This window comes from Rhodnius prolixus, unplaced genomic scaffold (genome assembly GCF_049639745.1).
Source record: "Rhodnius prolixus isolate KJV_2025 unplaced genomic scaffold, Rpr scaffold_6, whole genome shotgun sequence".
Lineage (NCBI taxonomy): Eukaryota > Metazoa > Arthropoda > Insecta > Hemiptera > Reduviidae > Rhodnius > Rhodnius prolixus.
This window is the reverse complement of record NW_027411634.1, coordinates 23304060-23326387: the sequence shown is the minus strand read 5'-3', so window position 1 is coordinate 23326387 and position 22328 is coordinate 23304060. Positions and strand designations below refer to the sequence as shown.

Genomic DNA, 22328 nt, shown 5'->3' with positions numbered 1-22328 from the left:
CTATCCCTGAAGATGACCTAGTCCCTAGGTCGAAAGCTCGGCAGAATAAATGTATCACGACTGAAATGGCAACTATTTTTTCATCCTATTGAGAATTCTTATTATTTATCAGTAGGAAAGGATATTTTGCCAGATACTGCAATCTTAGAGGTTCATTTAAAGGGCATTCTATCAAAAAAACGTTTTAAATTTTCTGGCAATTGGCATTTGCACATTAAATAATACTCTGATCCTTCTAAAATGTTTTTAAAAAAATTGTTATATACCTTATTTTAGAAAATAAAGTAACTGTGCATTTATAACAATACTGTGCAGAAAATAATTTAGAATTTAAAATTTTACTCTCCGGCGGGGCTCCTGTCTACCTGTCCTCTTCAACAGCAATCCTCTTCCTCATACAGATCTGGTGCGCTACCTTGGGCTCTACATAGACAAGCGACTCACGTGGAACCCACACACTAGACTTAAAAGACAAGCTATGACAAAACGTGCGAAACTACTTTACAGACTTCTTGGACGACGCTCCAAATTACCTATTGAACTCAAACGATTAATATACAGTACTATCCTCAAACCAATGTGGACTTACGGACTAGAGCTGTGGGGTTCAGCCAAACCTACAAACGTACGGACTGTACAAACATTTCAGTCAAAACTCCTCCGACAGATAGCTGACGCTCCTTTCTACGTGACTAACCTCACTCTACACAACGACCTTAACATCCCCTTCGTACACCAGTTAGCCAAGACTAAATATCAAAAATTCCATAGTGCTCTCTCCACTTGCCCCAATTCTCTAGTACAGTCTCTCGCCTCTTCTGATATCCCTGACAATCCTCCTCGCCGACTGAATCGCCAGTGGCCCCGCGACTTCCTCGCAGTCTGAAGGCCTAAAATAAATATCCTGTAGAAAGTGCTGCCGCTGGGCAGTTTCTTTCCTCCTGCCTTTCACGCCTCTATACTTCTATCTCCTTATTTACTTATTGTATAGTGTATTATACAGATTGTAAATGGCTAAATAAATTAAAAAAAAAAAAAAAAAAAAAAATTAAAATTGTATCTGATTTTAAAAAAGTTCTTTTTATTTTTAACACTCTAATACAACAACTACATATTAGTTCGAAGTAGACTATGACCTGTATTGATTTAAACTAATAATGAACTGGCAGACAGTATTATACATCGCAGAATTGTTCTTATTTGTTGAGCATGTTTATGAATATCATACCGAATATTATTTAGTATATAAAATGTATACGTACAATATAAACGCATATATTTTTAGTATTTAAACGAGACATTGATTTAGCTATCAATCAATCATTGAGCAATAATCTGAAAGTGGTTTCCACGAAGAGAGAATCTAAGGGCAGCCAGTTGTAGTCGAACCTGTGATACCCGCTTGAATGTCCACCAATGAAATTCTTTTTGCCTTATTAGTATTTTATTGTTATTTAAGATTTAAGGCGCTTCAACATCTGAGGTTATTGGCGCCCGGAGCTTTTTTTCAGTACACTGGCGGGCCTCCTCGTTACAGACCTTTTACATCACCGGACAGTGTGCTGTACTCGTAAGAAGCTTCTAGGAAAAGAAAATCTAAGGGTCAGCAGCTGGATTCGAACCCGGGACCTCCGCGTGGGAGTCCAGTATGCTAACCACATAGCTAATCCCTTCCTTTACTGTTATTAATATTAAAAAAAAAAAAAAAGGCCAAAAGCACCAGACGATTGGCACCGTAGCAGCCGAAAAGTAGAGCAATAAGAGCAATTTCTGTACCTTCTTAAGACGGTTGATGCTAAGAGGAGCACTATTTATATTTTGAGCCTAACAATAAAAAAAACAGTAATTTGTCAGTGAAAATGAGTTTATTGTTTTTCAAAATATTCTCCTTTATGATCTATACACTTCTGCATGCGTTCCAACCACTTATCAAGGCATTTTTTTCCATTCCGCTTGAGACACCTCCAAATCATGATTTTTGAATGCATCAACGGCTTCTTCTGCCGACGAAAATCGTTGTTCACGTAATTTATTCTTGACGTTCGGAAACAAAAAAGAAGTCATTTGGTGGCAAATCAGGACTGTACGGCGGATGACCCATTAATTCGATTTTTTGGAGTGCTCAAATAGTCGGTTGTTAGACGAGATGTGTGACAGCTGGCATTGTCTTGATGAAGAAAGATCCGCTTGTTTGTTTTCCTTATTTCATCGAAGACTTCCGGCAAACTGAATGGTTGTGTACCATTCAGAATTGACCGTTCTACGTATTGTAGTTAAATAACCGCCATATTCAGTCCAAAACAAAAAAAACACATTATTTATTTAATGTTTTCGCTACATCCTCAAGGTTTTCAAATTTTAAAAATAAAATACAAATAAAAGAAATGAAAATAAACAAATAAAATATGTACAATAAATCATAAATAATTATTTATAAATATTAATCAAAAATAACGACACTGTACATTGTGTTATGACTTTTATAAAATTGATTTAAGGGGTTATAGGCAGTCAGAAATTTGAAAAAAATCGATTTTTATATATATATATATATATATATTAAAGTATAGTATCTCAGGAATGTTGTCCTAAAATTTCAATTCGATCCGAGCAAAATTGTAAGAGTGAAAGTGTTTACAAGCCCCGACCGTTCGAATTACCATCGCTGAGCACAGAGCTCAACTTGCTAAGCGGGAGGCAAGAATCCTACGCAGACAGCACAAATCGGAAAACTTGGACATTTTGGAAGACATGGAGGACTTATTTTATGGGCCTGGAATCGATGATACTGTGTAAGTTGAAAAAAAGATTATCCAGGTTTTATTCGCAAATCTTTAACCGCTGAAAAACTTGAAACACGTTTTTCTCAAAACTACGTTTTCAAAGACGGTGGACACGATATCTCAAAATCTACTGCACCGAACTTTTTGAAATTTTACGAATTTCTTTTACACATATTAAAATCGTAATTGGACGAAGGATTTTTTTTTCAATGAATAGAACTTGTTTTACAAACATAAAATGGTCAATTTTTTTAGTGAAAATCGTGACTCAAACTTTAAAGTTGTCCCAAAAATTAAAAATTCAATTTTTTTTCTAAATCCTTCGGTCAAGTACGAGATAAAGTCATCTACTAACGAAATCTTTTCGAAATTTTGATTTCAGATGACCCAGTCTCAAGATATCATGTCCACGAGAGGGTTGCATTTTTTTGACGTGTTGCATTAAAATATTCGCCATTAGTACAATTATTATTAATTTGTAACGAAAAAATTACAATAAGTTCTTTAAACATAGACTGATATGACGCAAAATTTCCCGAATAAAAAAGAAACACTTTTTCCCCCCCAAAAAATTGAAAAAATGACTTTTTTGGCGCCTCTGACTGCCTATAACCCCTTAAATGGATTGCAAAGTTATTACTTGTGTATTAATGTATTAATATTGTTTATTGTTGTTTCTTTTGCCCCAAATTTATAAAAGAGAATAGACCCTATATTCATAATAAAGATTCTTTAGACTGCCACATAATTACAACTTAAACACTTTTTTAAAAGACCTGAGGACGTTGCAAGAAAATAAAAAATCATAATTATTAGTGCATGACGTTTTTGAAACCAGTTCATAGAAAGGTTTTACTCCGAATCAATTTTAAAATCATAAATAAATAAAATAATCAGTGTTGATTTTTAAATTACATTTTGTTTAACTAAATAATTTCTTATTTTATTTTAAAGTTTTCCTAATATTGGTTATATTTCTCTGCTGAAGATTGCAGCACTGTCTGAATATTTTATAGAATTTGGCTTCCTCACATCCACTTCTGCCCCCTCCCTACTCTTAATTCTGCATTTTATTATCGATAGTATTTTTATTATAATTTTTGTCAAAATACTTTCGCAAATTGACTATTTGAATAATCTGTCACGAATTTACCATCAATCTTTTCAATTGATCGCCTTAAACTTATTTCTTTTCCCATCACATGCTGGTATTATTTGTGATTGCTCTGTCACTGCGGTTCGCATAAAGACAATATATTATTTTATCATTATTACGATTATGATTTATTGTAAGTGTATGATTTATAATAAGTGTTTCCGACTACTATTTTGCCAGACATATCTACTATAATGAATAAATGTCGCATACGAATGTGAAAGCTACAAAAAAATAACTTATCAACCTTATCACGATGATTTATTTTTGAAGAAAGCCAATTAGAGTTGGATTCAGAACAATAACGTCATCAAAAGAAGGAATCAGCTGAGCGGAGAGTACATTTGATTCTTTTGAAGAGATCCCAGGTTCAAATCTTGGTCCATTTAGTTGTTCGTACGAACAGATTTTGGTTATGCTTTACCAAATAACTCCGAAACGGTTCTTTGTTTAATTGTTTTGCCAGGATTTGTTCTTACCAAATTGATGAGGCTTCGTAATAATAACTCGTTAAGTGATTTAAAAAAAAGAAGAACGATCCAATGGTTGAAGACCCTAGCCCCATATATAATTATTGAAAATGTATTTCAACAAATATGCCAGAAAACTAAACTTGCAACTCCTTGCGGCCGGGTTTTAAGTCTTAGAAAGCGTAAGTGGGTACTAGATAAGACACAGTGTGTATGTCAATTAATAAAACCCCAAAACTATTTTGTAAAAAATCTTTCACAAAACTGCAAGAGGCAAACAAATCACTAATAGGTACATAACTTATACTAAAAAAGCAAAATATATTTGACTAGTGCTTTCTTACTTTAGGAGCTTCCGTACCCCAGATGGGAATTACACTGAAATGGCTGTAAATGAATTTGTTTACCAAAAACAGTCTTAATTCATTGAAAAGCAGATGCCACTGCCTATAACCGAGCTGTAAAACTATACGAGGTGTGGCTATTAAATATCGAGACTGATGCTGCTACAGAAGAAATATGCATGCGCCAAATCCTAACGACCGCCAGCTGTGCAGCGTAAAGCCTTCTCTTTCGATTGCAGCGTCTCACGTGTTTGTAGAGAAATCTGTCTGACCGAAACCCTCGTTTGTGTAAGAGATGTTTAGTTTCGTTTTGCCGAAAACATGATATTACACATATAGTAGAGCAACGAATTGTCGTGAAATTTCACATCAAAACTTCATAAAACCGCTACTGAAACTTATCTGTTATTAAAAGAAGTTTATGGCGATGAATGGTAATCACGTGCGCGAGTTTTTGAGTGGTTCAAGCGTTTCCAAGATGGCCGAGAAGACGTCGGAGATGATGACCGCCCGGGTCGCCCTTCCACGTCCAAATCGGATGAAAATATCGATTATAATTAATCAACATTACTACCGTGAGGTGCTTGCTCAACTCCGTGAAAGAGCAAGGAAAAAATATACCCAATTTGTGGAAGAACAAGTCGCGGGTTCTCCATCAAGACAACTCGCCAGCTCACACTGCATTGCCTGTCAAGTCGACGTTTCTAGCCAAGTACAAACATCCTAGTTTCTAGGCCATCCGCCTTATTCGCCTGACCTGGCTCCATGTGACTTTTTATCTGTTCCCCAAAGTCAAATCTGCATTAAAAGGAACACGAATTTCAGTCCGTTGAAACTGTGAAAGAAAAAGCGGCACGCCTCATGCAGGAGCTCAAAGAAAAGAGACTTGCAGCCCGGTTTCGAACAATTCGCATGGAGCGTTGTAGGGATAGGGGAGAGATGTATTTTGAAGGTGATAATAACTAAATATATATAATTTTTTTTTTTATTTATCCTTTTAATGTAATTTACACCTGTACCTACAGGGTACAATAGGTAAATGCGATAAGTGTATATGAATAGCGTGGCAAACGTGAATGACTGTCATCAAGAGATGGCCGCCATTAGTCACCCAGTTGGTCACGGGGCCAAAGGCGCCTCAGCCGTCTTCGAGGATTGGAGGGTAGCGTAATTGAAGATAAGTTTGCAGCTAATGGGTTGGGATGAAATGAGAGTTTTTGATGAAAATTTTTATATCGAATTTTGGCAAGTTCGGGGATGAGTGGAATTTGGAGATCTGTGTGTATTGTGTGGTTGCTAACATAGAATGGAGCGTCTACCATGCGGCGGAGTATTTTGGATTGGATTTTTTAGCTGTTCCGTAAAGTTCGAGTCCGTAAGATCATATTGGAAGTGAGAAGAGCTGTATAAAGTCGTCGTTTGTTCTGTAGTGAGAGTTTTGAGCGTTTGTCGGAGTAGTCTGGCTAGAAGTTTGTATCGTTTGTTTAGTTCGGGACGTTTAAGTCTCGTATGGGGGTTCCAGGTAAGTCTCTTGTCTAGGTAAATTTCAAGGTACCGCACATGGTCGGCTGGTGGGATAGGTGTATGATGCAAGAAGACAGGTGGTGGAGTTTGACGTTTGAGGGTGAAGACTATGTATTTAGACTTAGTTGGGTTAATTTTTATACGCCAGTTTTCTAACCAAGGTTCTATTGAGAGAAGGTGGGACTGTAGAGAGAGTGTGTGGAGAGAATGGCAGTGTCGTCAGCGAAGGTGTAAATAGAGGTATTAAGGTTAGAAGGTATATAAATTTAAAATGTTTTACAGCAATAGTCTCGTTATTTAATAGCCAAACCTCGTATACTGTTGCCATTTGTATGACGGAAAAAGTACTTTAAGCACGGGTATCTAATTTGGCGAAAATGAAAATTGTACGTGAAATTTTTAAGGTACAATATTACCAAAGATTTACGTTAAACAAGAATTAAAATAGAAGATTATTATCTTTGCTCTGCGATAAATTTATATTTTCATTTTCTGGAATAACAGAAGTTGGGCTAAGTTAAAGACATGAATTAGAATAAAAACAAAAAAGAGTTGGGTAAAAGAGAGAAAAACATGAGCCGGTCTGTGTGGAACAAGGGGTAGAATAAAGTTAAATGAAATAGAAAAAATGTAAATTAGAATCTAGTTAGTTGTGTTTGTAATCCAGCATTTTAAGGGCATTACTTTCAAAAGTGTTTGGGAAGAGTGAATTTTTTAGATATCATTGCGCATGCGTTCATTCTCCAAACCCGCACACTGCGTCACCATCTTCTAAGATAGAAAATAAGAAATCCCTTACATCTGCGACCAACCAGCCGAGTTGAAAACTTTAATAAAGGAAGTTAGGTTGTACCAGGAGAATTTTTTGGACTCGTTCACCCCCATTTTTTTTGTTAGCCTTATTCTATTCCACTTTCCCTGTTTTTCTTTAAGAGAAAACTCGCAACTCTTTTTTTTTTTTTTTTTAATTTTCCCAAGTTTACTTCGAGAAAAGAAAATAAACAGGGTAATTTTATTAGACAGTTATTTTTACAGGCAAATGCCTATGAAAGAGCGTAAAAACAGGCGGTAATCTAGATGGTCGAGTATGCTTACACGTTTCTTTGTTAATCATAGGCGGCGAAGGCGACGTAGAAGAAGAGAGTGGTGAGGTTTTGGTGATACAGAATTTCTAAGTAGGGTAGACGAGTTAGTTTTACAGCGCGGGACAAGATATTTACCGCGGCCACTTAGTAAAAGACGGCCGGAGTCGACCGAAACTTACCTCACCTAGCCAAGTTATGAACGAGGTCCTCCAGTATCCCACTGGCCGAAGGTTCAAGTGCACCTGTGCTACTTTAAATGGAACCACTTCACTTCTCTATTCTATTTATTTTATGCACCTTAAATAATAAATTACACATTGCAAAATGTATTACTCCAGGGCTGTAGTGAAACCCTTACTGCACCGAATGGATCCCTTAAGTATTTCGAACGAAGAAATTACTTTATTTTTCCACCATTTAGTAATAAACGTTCTTAAAACGACTCCATATAAATCGTACTTTCTTGTTGTATGTTTTCCTGTACAGAGTCCGAACTTGAAACTTGCGAAGTCCTGAAAAGAGCTCTTCAAATATCTGGCTGAGGATTCTTAGTTTGTGTTTGAATTTTTCGTTATTATCTTGATTCTCCATTTTGGAATTGGCTAGTAGCTATAAAGAGCCATATAAGGGATGGATGATGCAGTATTATCCGCGTAGGAAACGTGAAAAATCTGCCTTTTGTTGGGAAGTAGGTGTAGCGATTTTCTTAATGAAATAATTAGGGTAAAGTGCCCAAATTTCGTCCCTGCGCCAAATTTCGTCCCTGCGCCAAATTTCGTCCCTGCGCCAAATTTCGTCCCCCCTATTTAAAACAATCGCCAAGTATTGCACACTAAAGGCAATTTTAGGAAAGCTACATTAAGGGAGCAGTAATCTGCAGAGGTAGCAGTTTGGAAACGTCAACTCGGGGTACGGTTCATGTCCAGCCAAGTTTTGAAGTGTTTTATTTTTAGTCATAATAAGTTGTTATATTTGGTAGTGTTTCAAAACCAGTATTCCAGTCTTTTAAAGGTTCGTTAAAATGTTCATGTTGCTTTGGGCATGTCACATATTGTCTTTATTTTGAAATTCTTCAACGAAACGCCAGTTCATTCATGTGTTGTTTCTATAGTGGTGGCCATCTTTAAAAATGTAATTTTTTTTTTTTTTGCGCATCAACAGCTGAGGTCATTAGCGCCCGGAGCTTTTTCCAGTGCACTGCCGGCCTCCGGACAGTGTTCTCTCGTTACAGACAACACTGTCCATCACCGAACAGTGAGCTGTAAGAAGCTCCTAGGAAGAGAAAATCTAAGGGTCAGCTGCTGGATTCGAACCCGGGACCTCCGCGTGGGAGTCCAGTATGCTAACCTCATAGCTAATCCCTTCCCTTTAAAAAAAGCCCCCACGGGATAGCTGAGTGGTTCCTAATTCCGTCCCCTTAAGTAGTCTAAATTTCGTCCCGATTTTTTTTTTCATATTTGAAAAAGTTATATAAAAAAGTTGATTATTTGCTTTCGATTTAGATGGCAAAACATAAGCAATGGAATCCTAAGACAATGGTAGAAGCAGTGAAGGCGACGAGAAAAAAAGAAATCGGATACAAAACGTCCATTCCAAGTTCCAAGAGCAACGCTGGAGGATCATGTCAAATCTTCATTAGAACCAGAGGATATGGTTAATAGAAATATTGGCCGACCAACAGTTCTGCCCAAAGTCATCGAGCAAATGCTTGCAGACAATAGAAGAAAACTTCTACGGGTTAACTTTAACTGTCGGAGACTTGCCTCGTATGGCGTTTCAGTTAGCTAAGAAGAACAATTTGCCTCACCTTTTTTCTGCGACAAATCAAAAAGCGGGTTGAAAATGAGTACGGCTATTTCTCAAACAAAAGACATGACAGTTTTTTCACAAAAAATTCTTTAAAAAATTGTGAAATTTGTTCAGAGTTTTGACTTTTCATCTAATTTGAGATTTGTGTATCATTTATATAGTATATAACCACAATATTCATTTCCTTCATTACGTATTCATTTAATTATTACCCAATATTTCATTTTATTTTGTTTTTTTACTTGTAGCCGAGGGGACGAAATTAAGAACACTTTTTTTAAACAACTAAAAGTGTACTTTTTTAATTATATTTTTTGCGTTTCTTGTATGAATTTTTTAAACAATATTATTGCAAAAATCACTAACTGAATCTTCAAGGCAACAATAGAAATTTTGTCGAAGTTATTATTACTTTTTATTGTACAATCAAATTCAATATACTTAATGGGGACTAAATTTGGGCACTTTACCCTATTAGTAATGCATACTTTGAATTCGAATTATTTATTTATTAATAAATGTTTTGTACGATTATATAATGCAAGAGAATTGTTCAGCAATTAAAGCCAATTGTAATTTGTAACAATCGTCGTCAAACCTTCAAACAATAGGTTTGATGTGTCCTTCAGAGATGCTCCAGTCTTGTCTACACGATTTGAAATCTTGTGGCCTGCTAATCTATTTATAATCTGTGGTATTAGTAAACTCAAGAGATTGTTAGAATACACTTATACAACAGGCCAATTGTTCAACATCGGTGTAATTGTTAAGTTTGTAGACAAGAGTAGGCAAAATCTTGCTTGTGGACCTTGTTCTTTGTCTCCCATGGCAACCGCTTTAAACAATTAAAATGTAAGGCTTCTCACTGATGTTCATACAAACAAATGTCTCCTACAATCTCTCTCTTGTCTCTCAGACATTGTTCTGGGAACTCCACTTTAGTAAATGATAATCATATTATTACAATTCAATGTGAACCTTAAAAGTCCGCACTAAAGTGTAGCATTATTAACTACAGCTATTAGCGAATCGTGCAATTCAGTAGCAGATTCAGACGAAAAGCTGAGAATTCAAAAAAAAAGAATTCAGTAATTTAAAAATAATTTTAATATTCTAGAAAACTCAAGTTACACGGAGTTTCGGAGCACTGTAAGCAGGTAATTAACGTGAAGAAAGGCAAAAAAATAAAAAGATTTACCCAACCTCGTAGGGGATTTACCAAGACCTAAGACTTCACTAGCAGTCAGAAGGGTCTAATTTCAGCTGTTAACAACGCATTATTTACTTCAGTTTGTCTAATCATTATATTTTATAATCTTCCACCTCATTTTTTTTGGTTTTTTATCATAAATTTCGCTTATTCAAAACGTTAAATTAATTATTTCAAAATAATCTGAATTTTTAATGGTTTTTTTTGGGGGGGGGGCATTGGCTTTCGCCATACAGCCAGCATCGTCTAGGTGCTTATCACTAGAATATCACTCACTCTCCATTCTTACTTATATATATGTACATTCGCTTCACACATTCATCCCACTACTATATCCAAATATTTACATAAACTTCAGCTAATGGATGGAGCAGTACTCTGTGCTCCTGCATCCTTATAGCTTAACCGAAATTAAAATCACCGTAATCCTTCTCTGATCATTTTCATTCTAATCGGCTATAACTTTTAAATACATTCATATTTCTTTGCTAGCTCTGCTACAGATTTAAGCACATAGATTTTGGGTGGAGAATATTATGTCTTCGTAGCGAAATGAGTGCATCTAAATACCTGTATATGCTGTCAAACATTCGTTTCCTTTCGACTGCATAACGTGGGCATATCATTATTATATTTTTGAAATCCTCCTCCTCATTGCAACCTTTTTGTTGATCCTGTGTAGATACGATCCGCACACCGCGTGGTTCGCTCTCAGCCTGCTTATTGTCGTAAACAACCCATTTATTAGTGACAGTTCCCCTTAAACCATGGTTGTCTAGGTAACTGATCTGCCATAGTTTTTATAGAATCTCCCTTTATTACCATTACTGTAATCTGTCTGCCATTTTTTTAGTATTGCTTTTGCAATTATGCACTTGATATCGGTGTGTGGTTTGTCTTTATACCAGCTTATGGCTGGCTATTAGGTTATATGTTGACAATGTTCTTCTTTTTTTTAATAGTAAAGATTTATCAACGGTTAGTGTTTACATTTTAGGAACTGATCAATTGTTAGACCATAATAATTAGCAGGATCAACTACTTCGATACTATGATATAGATTAAATAATAAATATACATATATAAAATTATTTGAAATCAGATGATCAATGTTCTCCTTATCTTGTAAGTGGGATTATTTTGAAAACCCAGCGGCGTAACCAGAATTTTGACCCAATGCATATGCTTATAAGTAAAAACAGGAAGTCGATTATAAGACACAGAAAGATTTATTCACGGGTATGAGAAGTAAATGCCATAATTGAGAACATTTTATAAATATGAATATACCAGTCTGTAATTCTTATTAACCTAAACAGTTTGTGTAACCAAAGATTATACTGATATTGCACTTTCTGTAGGGCAGCTTAACCATAGAACCTTTCTCCCAGACCTAAATAACATTTTTGATAGGCAATATTTCAAATACAAATTATAGATCAGCATGTTCGCAGTTAGCACACCAAGCTTACAGATGCTTATCTGTCTGTCTAATTACCTTATCTATTTATAAAATATTATTTATGAAAGTTAATAATCTGTTTCTAACTTTTCTTAATGTTTTTTGTTTTACAGGATGCTGGTGGTGTTAATGTTAAAAAAATTTCCCGAATTCTCCTGAGAATTTCGTAATATTTGAGGAGATAAATGTTAAAAAAAATTAAGATGCATACATCGCTCAAATTAGTATTACAAGCTGCTCTCATACTTTCTGGTAAGTCTACATTCAATCTATGTTAACGCTTATTTTTTTAAATTAAAAAAAGTAATATAATCAATAATAAAATCAATGGAAAGGATCACTTCAATGGCTTCCAACAAAAAGATCCCAGTTCGAATCCAGCCGCCCGCTCTTAAACTTTCTCTTCCTAGGAGTCCGATGATAGATAATATAGTCTGTAATGAGAGAACATTACCCGGATGGTGAAGGCCATTTCGAGCATGATCTTTAATATTAATGAGGGGTAAAATTTATAATAAAATAATACTTTTATTCTTATTCAATCAAAAAACCGTTATAATATTATCATTTTGAAATTTCTTATAAGAATCATGTTTTCATTCATAACTTCTAAAATATCGCTCACAGAAAAAAACCGCTCAAGTAAATTTGTCTTAAAAAAAATAGAGGAATCTATTTCTGAAATAAAAACCGCACCTCCCCATTTGAAAAAATGAAGTTGGTGCCTGTATCTCGCTTCTGGAAGCACCGAAAAAAATTTACAAATTAAATTTGGATTTCTAACAAAAAACTAAGGGGACACGTATTTTTTAGTTTTTTTTTTCTAGCTATCTTAGTTTTCGAGAAAAAGTCGTTATCCATACAGCTTGGGATACCCTGTATATCAGTTCTTTCCTCTGAATTTTGATCGTCTGTCAAAAAGTCTGCAAGTACATAATAGATGTGGGTTTCAAGTAAAACGTATGTCCACATAAATTCTGATAGTGCAACTGCAAGGAATTACATTCTAGTAAAGACCGAAAGCTCCAGCTTTACCATATTGTAACGAAGTTGACCTGGGCGGAGAAGAAAGGCCTAGATTGTTCTAGAGGTTGAACGACCAAAGTCAGTAACAGGCCGCCACTGCATAAACAAAAGGGCGGTATCTACCTGTGGCAGAGAAGAAAGGCCTAGATTGTTCTAGGGGTTAAGCGACCAAAGTCGGTATCAGGCCACCACTGTGTAGACAAAAGGGCCGGTCTCTACTTGAACTAGAAAGGAAAGGGCTAGATTGTTCAAGGAGTTAGTGACCTGTGTAAAAGCCAGCTAAGAGAAAGGCCTCAGTTGGGGTGGTGGCATATGTGCTTTCCCAGCCAGTGATTGACAGGTAGGAGCGAGACAGAGAGTAGGAGGAGGGCGGCCCCAGCTGAGGTGGTGGCAGTATGTTTTCTCCAGCCAATGAACGTCAGGAGGGCGTGGAAACTTATGCTCAGAGAGTTGGAGGAGGGCAGTCCCAGTTGGAGGGAGGCACGCAGTTAAAAGGAGGCAGACACAGCTGGAGAAGTCAGTTTTAAAAGAGTTTTAATCAAGTTTTTAATCGAGTTCTAAGAGTTTTACAGTCTTGTAGTTTCTAGTCAGTCAGTGAGTTTTGGAGTTAGTCTTCGAGAGTCAGTGTTGAGACATAGTTAGAGAGAGTCAGTGTTGTGGAGTGCTTCAGTGGTAGCTAGTTGGGCAAGTAGTCAGTTGATGAGTAGAGCTGTGTTAGTGCAGCTGAGACTAGTGCAATTCGGTGCAGTGCGGACCAGGGGTCAGTCGTGGAACAGTTTTGTGGCGTTACGTAGTGAGTAAGTAACAGTAAACTGTTGTGACTGTTGTAAATGGTGACTGTAATGAATAGCGTTAGTTGCTAGTAAATGTTAATGTGAGTAAAGGTAATGTGTTAATAAATCAGGTTATTACTGACAAATTTAGCGAGTTTTATTATTTTATCAAACCCACATATTATTTAATAACTAGTGGCAGGCATTAGTTGTGTAAGTAAAGTTCTTTCTTAGTAAAAGGACAAGAAAAACTTTACAATATTTTAACCATATTATGTAATAAATCTGAAGCCTACAAGGGGAATCGAACCCACACTAGAGGACAGAAGCAGCTGTAAGAATATGGACTATGTTTGATATTTTTAGTTTTTATTTTTGATAATAGATAGGTAGCTAAATAATCTTTATTATAAGCATGTATAATAAATACAAACATGAAGTGCCAATAAACAATACATTATAACCTTCTTAACAATGGTATGCGGAAAGGTTAAGATGTGAAGGATAAAGAATGCAAGGAAAAAGGAAGGAAAAATCTGCAGCTAGTTTTTGAAATCATTTTTCTGGAAGAATTAAAGTTGTAAATTGAAAGAATGCCTAAAAGAGGAGAGATGATGACTGCGACTCCTGCGTACTTAAAGGTAGTGGCCATGTGAGTAAATTGGAAGATCCGAAGAGGATATTATTATGAACAGAATGGTTCAAAGAACGGTTCTGTGAAGAAGCCAAAAGCTCACAGGATAAAAAAGAGTTTTCTATTTTTTTTTTTTTTTTTTTTTTTTTTTTTTTTTTTTTTTTTTTGGCGCATCAACAGCTGAGGTCATTAGCGCCCGGAGCTTTTTCCAGAGCACTGCCGGCCTCCGGACAGTGTTCTCTCGTTACAGACAACACTGTCCATCACCGGACAGTGAGCTGTAAGAAGCTCCTAGGAAGAGAAAATCTAAGGGTCAGCTGCTGGATTCGAACCCGGGACCTCCGCGTGGGAGTCCAGTATGCTAACCTCATAGCTAATCCCTTCCCTAAGAGTTTTCTATTATTTTTTTTTTTTGAACACAGAATATCGGTTAGAAAAGTAAGAAACAAGGATTGAAACATTAGGTGTGAGTAGGAAAGATTTTGAGTTTCCATAGTGAACTCGGATGTTTACGCAATGTCGAGAAAGGTACCCAAACAATACTAATTTCGCTCAGAATTGAAGGCAATGTGATTTAATTAGCAGTGAAATTGTTGCATAGTGGAGAGACGAAGTTAAATCCAAATTTAAAGAGATGTTAGATATTTTGAAGAACAAGAATAGAATAGATACATTTAAGAAGAAATTTCTCTATAATTTTATGCAGTATTTTAAAGAAAACTGAAAACGCTAAGCAGATAATACCTTGAATTTTTAAGAAGTCAATGAGTTAATGACACATCCGCAATGCTGGACAAATGCATCCGCACTTCCAAAGTGTCTCTCCAAACTGACTGACTGCAGCTCTGTCCGACTGCAACACCAACTGGGACTGACCCACTCCAACTCCATTTGTCTCACTCCCACCTGCCACTCACTGGCTGGGACTCTGCCCCCATCCCAACTGGTGCCGCTCCCTTAGCTTGCTTTTACACAGCGGTGGACCGTTATAGGCTTCGGTCACTAAACTCCCTGAACAATTTAGCCCCTTTCTTCTCCGGCTCAGGTAAAGTCTGGCCTTTTGTTTACACAGTGATGAACCGTTATAGACTTTGGTCAGCCAACTCCCAGAACAATCTAGGCCTTTCTTCTCTGCTCAGGTCAACTTCGTTACAGTATGCATGTTTTTATGGTTTTCAAACCGGTTTCGGATTTTGAGTCCAATTGAATTTATTATTTGAAGTTGTATCCGAAGAGCCAACCTAGAAAATTATAAAGACAATAACAATATGTAAATATTGTTATGAATAAATAGCATCTTAAGAGTATTCACATTAAATGTTTTGTAAATACTGTAAAGTTTTTTTACCTTTTATCTAGAAACTTTACCTATAACTAATGGCTGCCACTAGTTACGTTAAATATGTGGGTTTGATTAAATAATAAAACTCGCTAAAGTTGTAAGTAATAACCAACTCATTACCTTTACTCACATTAACATTTACTAGCAACTAACGCTATTCATTACAGTCACCATTTACAACAGTCACAACAGTTTTCTGTTACTTACTCACTACGTAACGCCACAAAACTGTTCCCCGACTGACCACTGGTCCGCACTGCACCGAATTGCACTAGTCTCTGCTACACAAACAAAGCTCTACTCACCAACTGACTAACCGCCTGACTAGCTAACTTTGAAGCACTCCGCAACACTGACTCTCTCAAAACTAACTCATAGACTTGACTAAAAACTGTAATAACTGTCTGCAAAGACTTCACTAAAAACTCTGTCTAAAAACTTGATTAAAACTCTAATAACTCCTTAAAAACTGACTTCTCCAGCTGTGTCTGCCTCCCTCCAACTGGGACTGCCCTCCTCCAACTCTCTGAGCATAAGTTTCCACGCCCTCCGTTCATTGGCTGGAGAAAACATACTGCCACCACCTCAGCTGTGAGCCGCCTCCTCCAATTCTCTGTCCCACTCCAACTCCGCCTGTCTTGCTCCCACCTGCCGCTCATTGGCTGGAAAACACATACTGCCACCACCTCAGCTGGGGCCGCCCTCCTCTTACTCTCTGTCTCGCTCCTACCTGTCAATCACTGGCTGGGAAAACACATATGCCACCACCCCAACTGAGGCCTTTCTCTTAGCTGGCTTTTACACAGGTCACTAACTCCTTGAACAATCTAGCCCTTTCCTTTCTAGTTCAGGTAGAGACCGGCCCTTTTGTCTACACAGTGGTGGCCTGATACCGACTTTGGTCGCTTAACCCCTAGAACAATCTAGGCCTTTCTTCTCTGCCACAGGTAGATACCGCCCTTTTGTTTATGCAGTGGCGGCCTGTTACTGACTTTGATCGCTCAACCCCTAGAACAATCTAGGCCTTTCTTCTATGCCCAGGTCAATTTCGTTACAATACGTTGGTAATAACATAAATAAAATAAAGAATCTTACAAAAAAAATAAAAATAAATATATAAAATAGAATAATATAATAGAAGTAATAATACAAATAACATTAAATCTAGATATTTCGATTTAGAAACTCCAAGAATAAACAATATAAATTATGGATCAACAAAACAACAAAATAAAATAAAAAAGTATGAACAAAATTGTAAATATTTGGGTAAAATGTATTGGCTTATATGTAAATCAATCTCTTGTCACAAATAACAAATGGAATACTGCATACATAAATAATTAATTTTATTTACTGTCAGAAACAGTCGTGGGAAATTGTTTTTCTCTTAAAACAGAAAACCATTTTCAGTTGATATCGCCAACTAATTGCTTCAACAAATTTGGCACAGACTGCCGTAATTTTTGTTGGTTTGATTCTTTTTTTCTTTTTTGGTTATCAGTTACCTTTTAAAAAGAACTTTTACCCATTGGTTACACAGTCTAAAAAATTGACTTTAAATATATTTTAAGTTTCTCTTAAAGAAGAGGTATTTCGATCTTGCCATGTTGCTGTTATCTACCTGTCAAAAGAAATTTAGTTTTGAGGATTAAGAAATAAAAAAAATAAATAATAGAAAAAGGAAAGTGTTTGTGGGTGTACGAGGAGTGGCCATTAAATAAGGAGACTGATGCTGCTATAGAAGAACTATGCATGCACCAAATCCTAACGACCAATAGCTGTGCAGCGTAAAGCCTTCTCTTTCGATTGCAGTGTCTCACGTGTTTGTAGAGAAATCTGTTTGACCGGAACTGTCCTTTGCGTAAGAGGTGTTAGTTTCGTTTTGCCTAAAACATGATACTACACATGTATTGTAGTGGAGCAACGAATTGTCGTGAAATTTCACAAGAAACTTGGTAAAAAAGCTACTGAAACCTATCTTTTATTAAAAGAAGTTTATGGCGATGAATGTTTATCACGTGCGCGAGTTTTTTGAGTGGTTCAAGCGTTTCCAAGACGTCGGAGATGATGACCGCCCGGGTCGCCTTTCCACGTCCAAAATGGATGAAAATATCGATTATAATTAATCAACATTACCACCTTTGCTCAACTCCGTGATAGAGTAAGGCAAAAAAAAAAACGACCCGATTTGTGGAAGAACAAGTCACGGGGTTCTCCATCAAGACAACGCGCCGGCTCACACTGTATTGTCAGGTCAAGACGTTTCTAGCCAAGTACAAACATGCCAGTTTTAGGCCATCCGCCTTATTCACCTAACCTGGCCCCATGTGACTTTTTATCTGTTCCCCAAAGTCAAATCTGCATTAAAAGGAACACGATTTCTGTCAGTTGAAGCTGTGAAAGAAAAAGCGGCACGTGTCATGCAGGAGCTGACAGAAAAAGACTTCCAGCACTGTTTCGAACAATGGTAAATTCGCATGGAGCGTTGTAGGGATAGGGGTGGGGTGTATATTGAAGGTGATAATAACTAAATATGTTTAAATTTAAAATAAAATGTTTTACAGCTATAGTCTCGTTATTTAATAGCTACACCTCGTATGGAGCTGATTGCAGGCAAAATCGGAAGTTTAAACTTTATTTGAAGGATAGCCGAACTCCAGCTTAATCTCAAATACTTAATGCTTTCGAACTTCCATAGTTTATATTCAATTTTAATTCTACAAAGAGAAAACTGAGATGAATAACTAAGTGTGCATAAACAATAAATGGTTATTACACTGCTTAATGTTTATTTTATTTTTTTGAGGTTATGACTTGTTAACTATTACTACGAATCAAATAGGTATTGAAATTCCTAATTTGTAGAAAAATCAATACACCAAAAGAGACAATTTCTCCCAAAATTGGTTGCAAAACCATTTCTTTAAACCTAGTATCCACCCATTTTGGTTATCCGGTCAATCTAGTTTTTGGTGAATGGGCAAATCTTGCGCGAGGTCCATCTGTTTGGTTTAAACACTTTCTCAGAGAATGTAGTGTGATATTTTGGAAGCTGTGGTGAAATCTTTCAACGGTAATATTGCAGTAAACATTTGTAATCTTACTAGTCATCTATTCTTTTCAGTTCTAAATTATTTTTTATCTTATTTTTAATTCGAAAGTTCTAATTAATTTACGTTCAAGATTTTTTACATTTAAGTTGTGGTTATTGTTTATAAGGCTGTGGTGAAATTTTCAACGGTAATATTGCAGTAAACATTTGTAATCTTACTAGTCATCTATTCTTTTCAGTTCTAAATTATTTTTTATCTTATTTTTAATTCTAAAGTTCTAATTAATTTACGTTCAAGATTTTTTACATTTAAGTTGTGGTTATTGTTTATAAGGCTGTGGTGAAATCTTTCAACGGTAATATTGCAGTAAACATTTGTAATCTTACTAGTCATCTATTCTTTTCAGTTCTAAATTATTTTTTATCTTATTTTTAATTCTAAAGTTCTAATTAATTTACATTCAAGATTTTTTTACATTTAAGTTTCGTGGAATTTATTTTAATAAATTAAAATGCTGAGAGAGGGTCAAAATATGTAAATTAAAATTATCCACTTAGTGTAATACATAATAGATTAGTTTAAAGGAATGTATTTAAATACAGTCACCAACAGGGAACAACATGGCGTTATTTTAGCCATTGTTACGATGTTTATATGGTTAGGGCATTGTCTGTAGAGGTAAAGCGTCTTCAGCAAATTGCGCTTGAAACGTACAAGTACATCCTCGTGTTTTAGTGATGCGGTCAGTAGTTTCTGGTTTGTGTTTGTAAGGAAATGGTTGTAAAGTAAAGTTGTGTGTGTGTGTATGTGTACAAAACACAACGTTTTCTCCTACGACTGTAAAAGCTGGTTTCATTTCACGGCTGCCTGCACTCCACCTTGAAGCTTACCTCAAAAAACTTCACGCTACATTTTTCTTATGCACAACGATGAATGTGAATGTAGAAAACTTGTGGTTTATTTGAGGGAGAAGGTTTAATATAGGTACGTATATCTAAGAATGCAAGGGGATCCCCCAACTTATTGTGTTCACAATAATAAAGTCTTACTAAGACAAAATTTAACCGATTATAAAAGAGCAGAGCAGAGTTTTCACAGCTCCTGTGACACACAGTTGGTTGTAGCCTTTACGTAGTAACCCTCTGGACTGTATATAAAAGGGAAACACAGGGCTATGTCGCCCTGTTCTATTCCTTAGGGATGTCCTTTTTTTTTTGTAACCTCCGCCTCCTGCCTTGTTCAGCCTCCCTTATTCTCACTAGAATTAGTGACTCAGCTGGAATTGTAATTTTCCAGCAAACGAGGTTTTTAAGTTCTCCCTTAAATGGAACCCCTTACTTTGGCCTCCCTTAGTATTGTAATCTTTATTTCCGTATTAACTAATTTATTTTTATCCCTTCTCTGTTTGATAACAAATTATCAAATAAAAATTGTTTTTTCACCATACTTTAAATTCTTCTTTTTTTCTTTAGTAAACGGTATTACTTCTGCTTAAATCAATAATCGATTGGAACACAATCGATTTTCTCTTATTAGGGTAAAGTGCCCAAATTTCGTCCCTCTATTTAAAACAATCGCCAAGTATTGCACACTAACGGCAATTTTAAGGAAGCTACATTGAGGCAGCAGTAATCGTTTGGAAACGTCAACTCGAGGTACGGTCCTAGTCCAGCCGAGTTTTAAAGTGTTATATTTTTAGTCATAATAAGTTGTTATATTTGGTAGTGTTTCAAAACGTATTCCAGTCTTTTAAAGGTTCGTTAAAATATTGATGTTGCTTTGGGCATGTCACATATTGTCTTTATTTTGAAATTCTTCAACGAAACGCCAGTCATTCATGTGTTGTTTCTATAGTGGTAGCCATCTTTAAAAATGTAATTGTTCCTAATTCCGTCCCCTTAAGTAGTCTAAATTATTTTTATTTCATATTTGAAATAGTTATAGAAAACAGTTGATTATTTGCTTTCGATTTAGATGGCAAAACCTAAGCAATGGAATCCTAAGGCAATGGTAGAAGTAGTGAAGGCGGTGAGAAAAAAAAGAAATGGGATACAAAACGGCAGCAGTTATTATTAGTTTTTATTTTACAATAAAATTCAATATACTAGTAGATGAAACCTCCCCTTCTAAAAAAGGTTGAGGACTTTCCCTACCAGTTCCTTCTGCGCTACTATCTCCTTCGGCCTCAGCGTTCCAAAGGTTTCATAGCGCAGTTTCTCGATTGCAACACAATCGAACAACAGAGGGTGAGAGGCCGTCTCCTCCTCTTCCTGACACAGTCTGCACAACGGATCCAAGCTAATAAGCCCCCACCTTGTGCAGGTGCTTCCTGAACCTGCCGTGCCCTGTGAGTACACCTGTAACCACGGTAATCTGATTTCTGCCCAAACCCAAAGTCTCTTTGGTTCTTTGCTTACATAGCCAAGGCATCCTACTCTTGTTGTGTTTGACCCCAGGAACCATCACCCAGTACTTTTCATGTTCTCTCCAGATCCAATCTCTGAGAGCCTCACGAACTGCACACCCTAGTGATCCCCAGGACTGGTTCCAATGAAAGGAGTACTAGCTCCATTCCTGGCCGGTTGATCAGCTTTGTTCACGTATAATGAATCCTTCGGCAACTGGCTACAAAAATTTACATAAACCGAGAATAAGCTGTTACGGTATAGGTTATTCTTTCCATACGGAATTTTCATAATGAAAATATTACATAAGTGTTAGAACCAAAACCCAGAGGAAATAGAAGCATGGAAGAGAAATAAGATTGTTGTAAAGATCTGATACAATCGTGTGCTAATTATTACTGGTAAATATTAAATTAGGGCATTCGCTCACAAATAAATGTATATTAAAACTGTCCGGTAGGACAGTTGTATAAGGGTTGATCATCAAAAACTGCACGAAAAAGCGTAACGTTGAAAAACACCCAACTTTGACAATTTTTTTCTCTTTTTCTATAAAAGATAAAATTCCCAAATTTTCTTTATAATGTAGGGCAAACCCTCCTTTATAACTGTAATTTTTTTGCAACAACCTAGATCTGATAGATTTTGAGAAAAAAGTTGCCGAAAATGTGCAAAAACGGCATTTTCAAAAATTGTTGTTGTTCTTGTTCTTCTTCTTCTTCTTCTTCTTGTTGTTGTTGTTGTTGTTGTTGTTGTTGTTACCTTTTTTGTAAACTGCGTAGCGCCTAAACGCGTGAACCGATTTTCATGAATGAGGTGTCATTCGATTCGGAATTTTATGTAGATGTGCCTTTTGGGGGTTAATAATATAATGGAATATACTTTACATAATTGAAGCATAAGAATTTTCAGCTGCAATCAGATTTGGGTATGATGTTACCAACAGCTTTTGACCAAATTTAGATATTAATCAAAATGTTTGGATAAAATGGAATTTGGAAATCTAAATCAACTTAGAAAAGCATTTTCATTCTGGCAGAAAACTTTTCACATGGACTTGCAATTTGGCTTTTCTTCAGTGAGCTTAAATGTGATTGAAGCCAATCATAAAGCACACAATAAATTCATTAAGTATTTGAAGGTCTACATCAATTTATGTATTATTTCCCTTAAGAGTCATATTTTTGGGATCAAAAGTCAGAAATTGTCATCTCAACTCCCTGAAAACTTTTTAACACCATCCCAAGCT

At 36.2% G+C, this 22328-nt stretch overlaps 1 protein-coding gene across 11 annotated transcripts in view; it reads left to right on the top strand.

The window, feature by feature from the left end:
* Positions 1-22328, top strand: part of CARPB (Carbonic anhydrase-related protein B) — a 458344-nt gene that overhangs the window by 38400 nt on the left and 397616 nt on the right. For all 11 annotated transcript variants that reach the window (XR_012462470.1, XM_074141636.1, XM_074141631.1 and 8 more), the window contains one exon: positions 11957-12095. Coding sequence is in view for 10 of the 11 variants with exons in the window: in XM_074141636.1 (XP_073997737.1) it covers positions 12029-12095 (67 nt within the window). In the remaining variant the exon portion in view is untranslated. The remainder of the gene's footprint in view (positions 1-11956; positions 12096-22328) is intronic.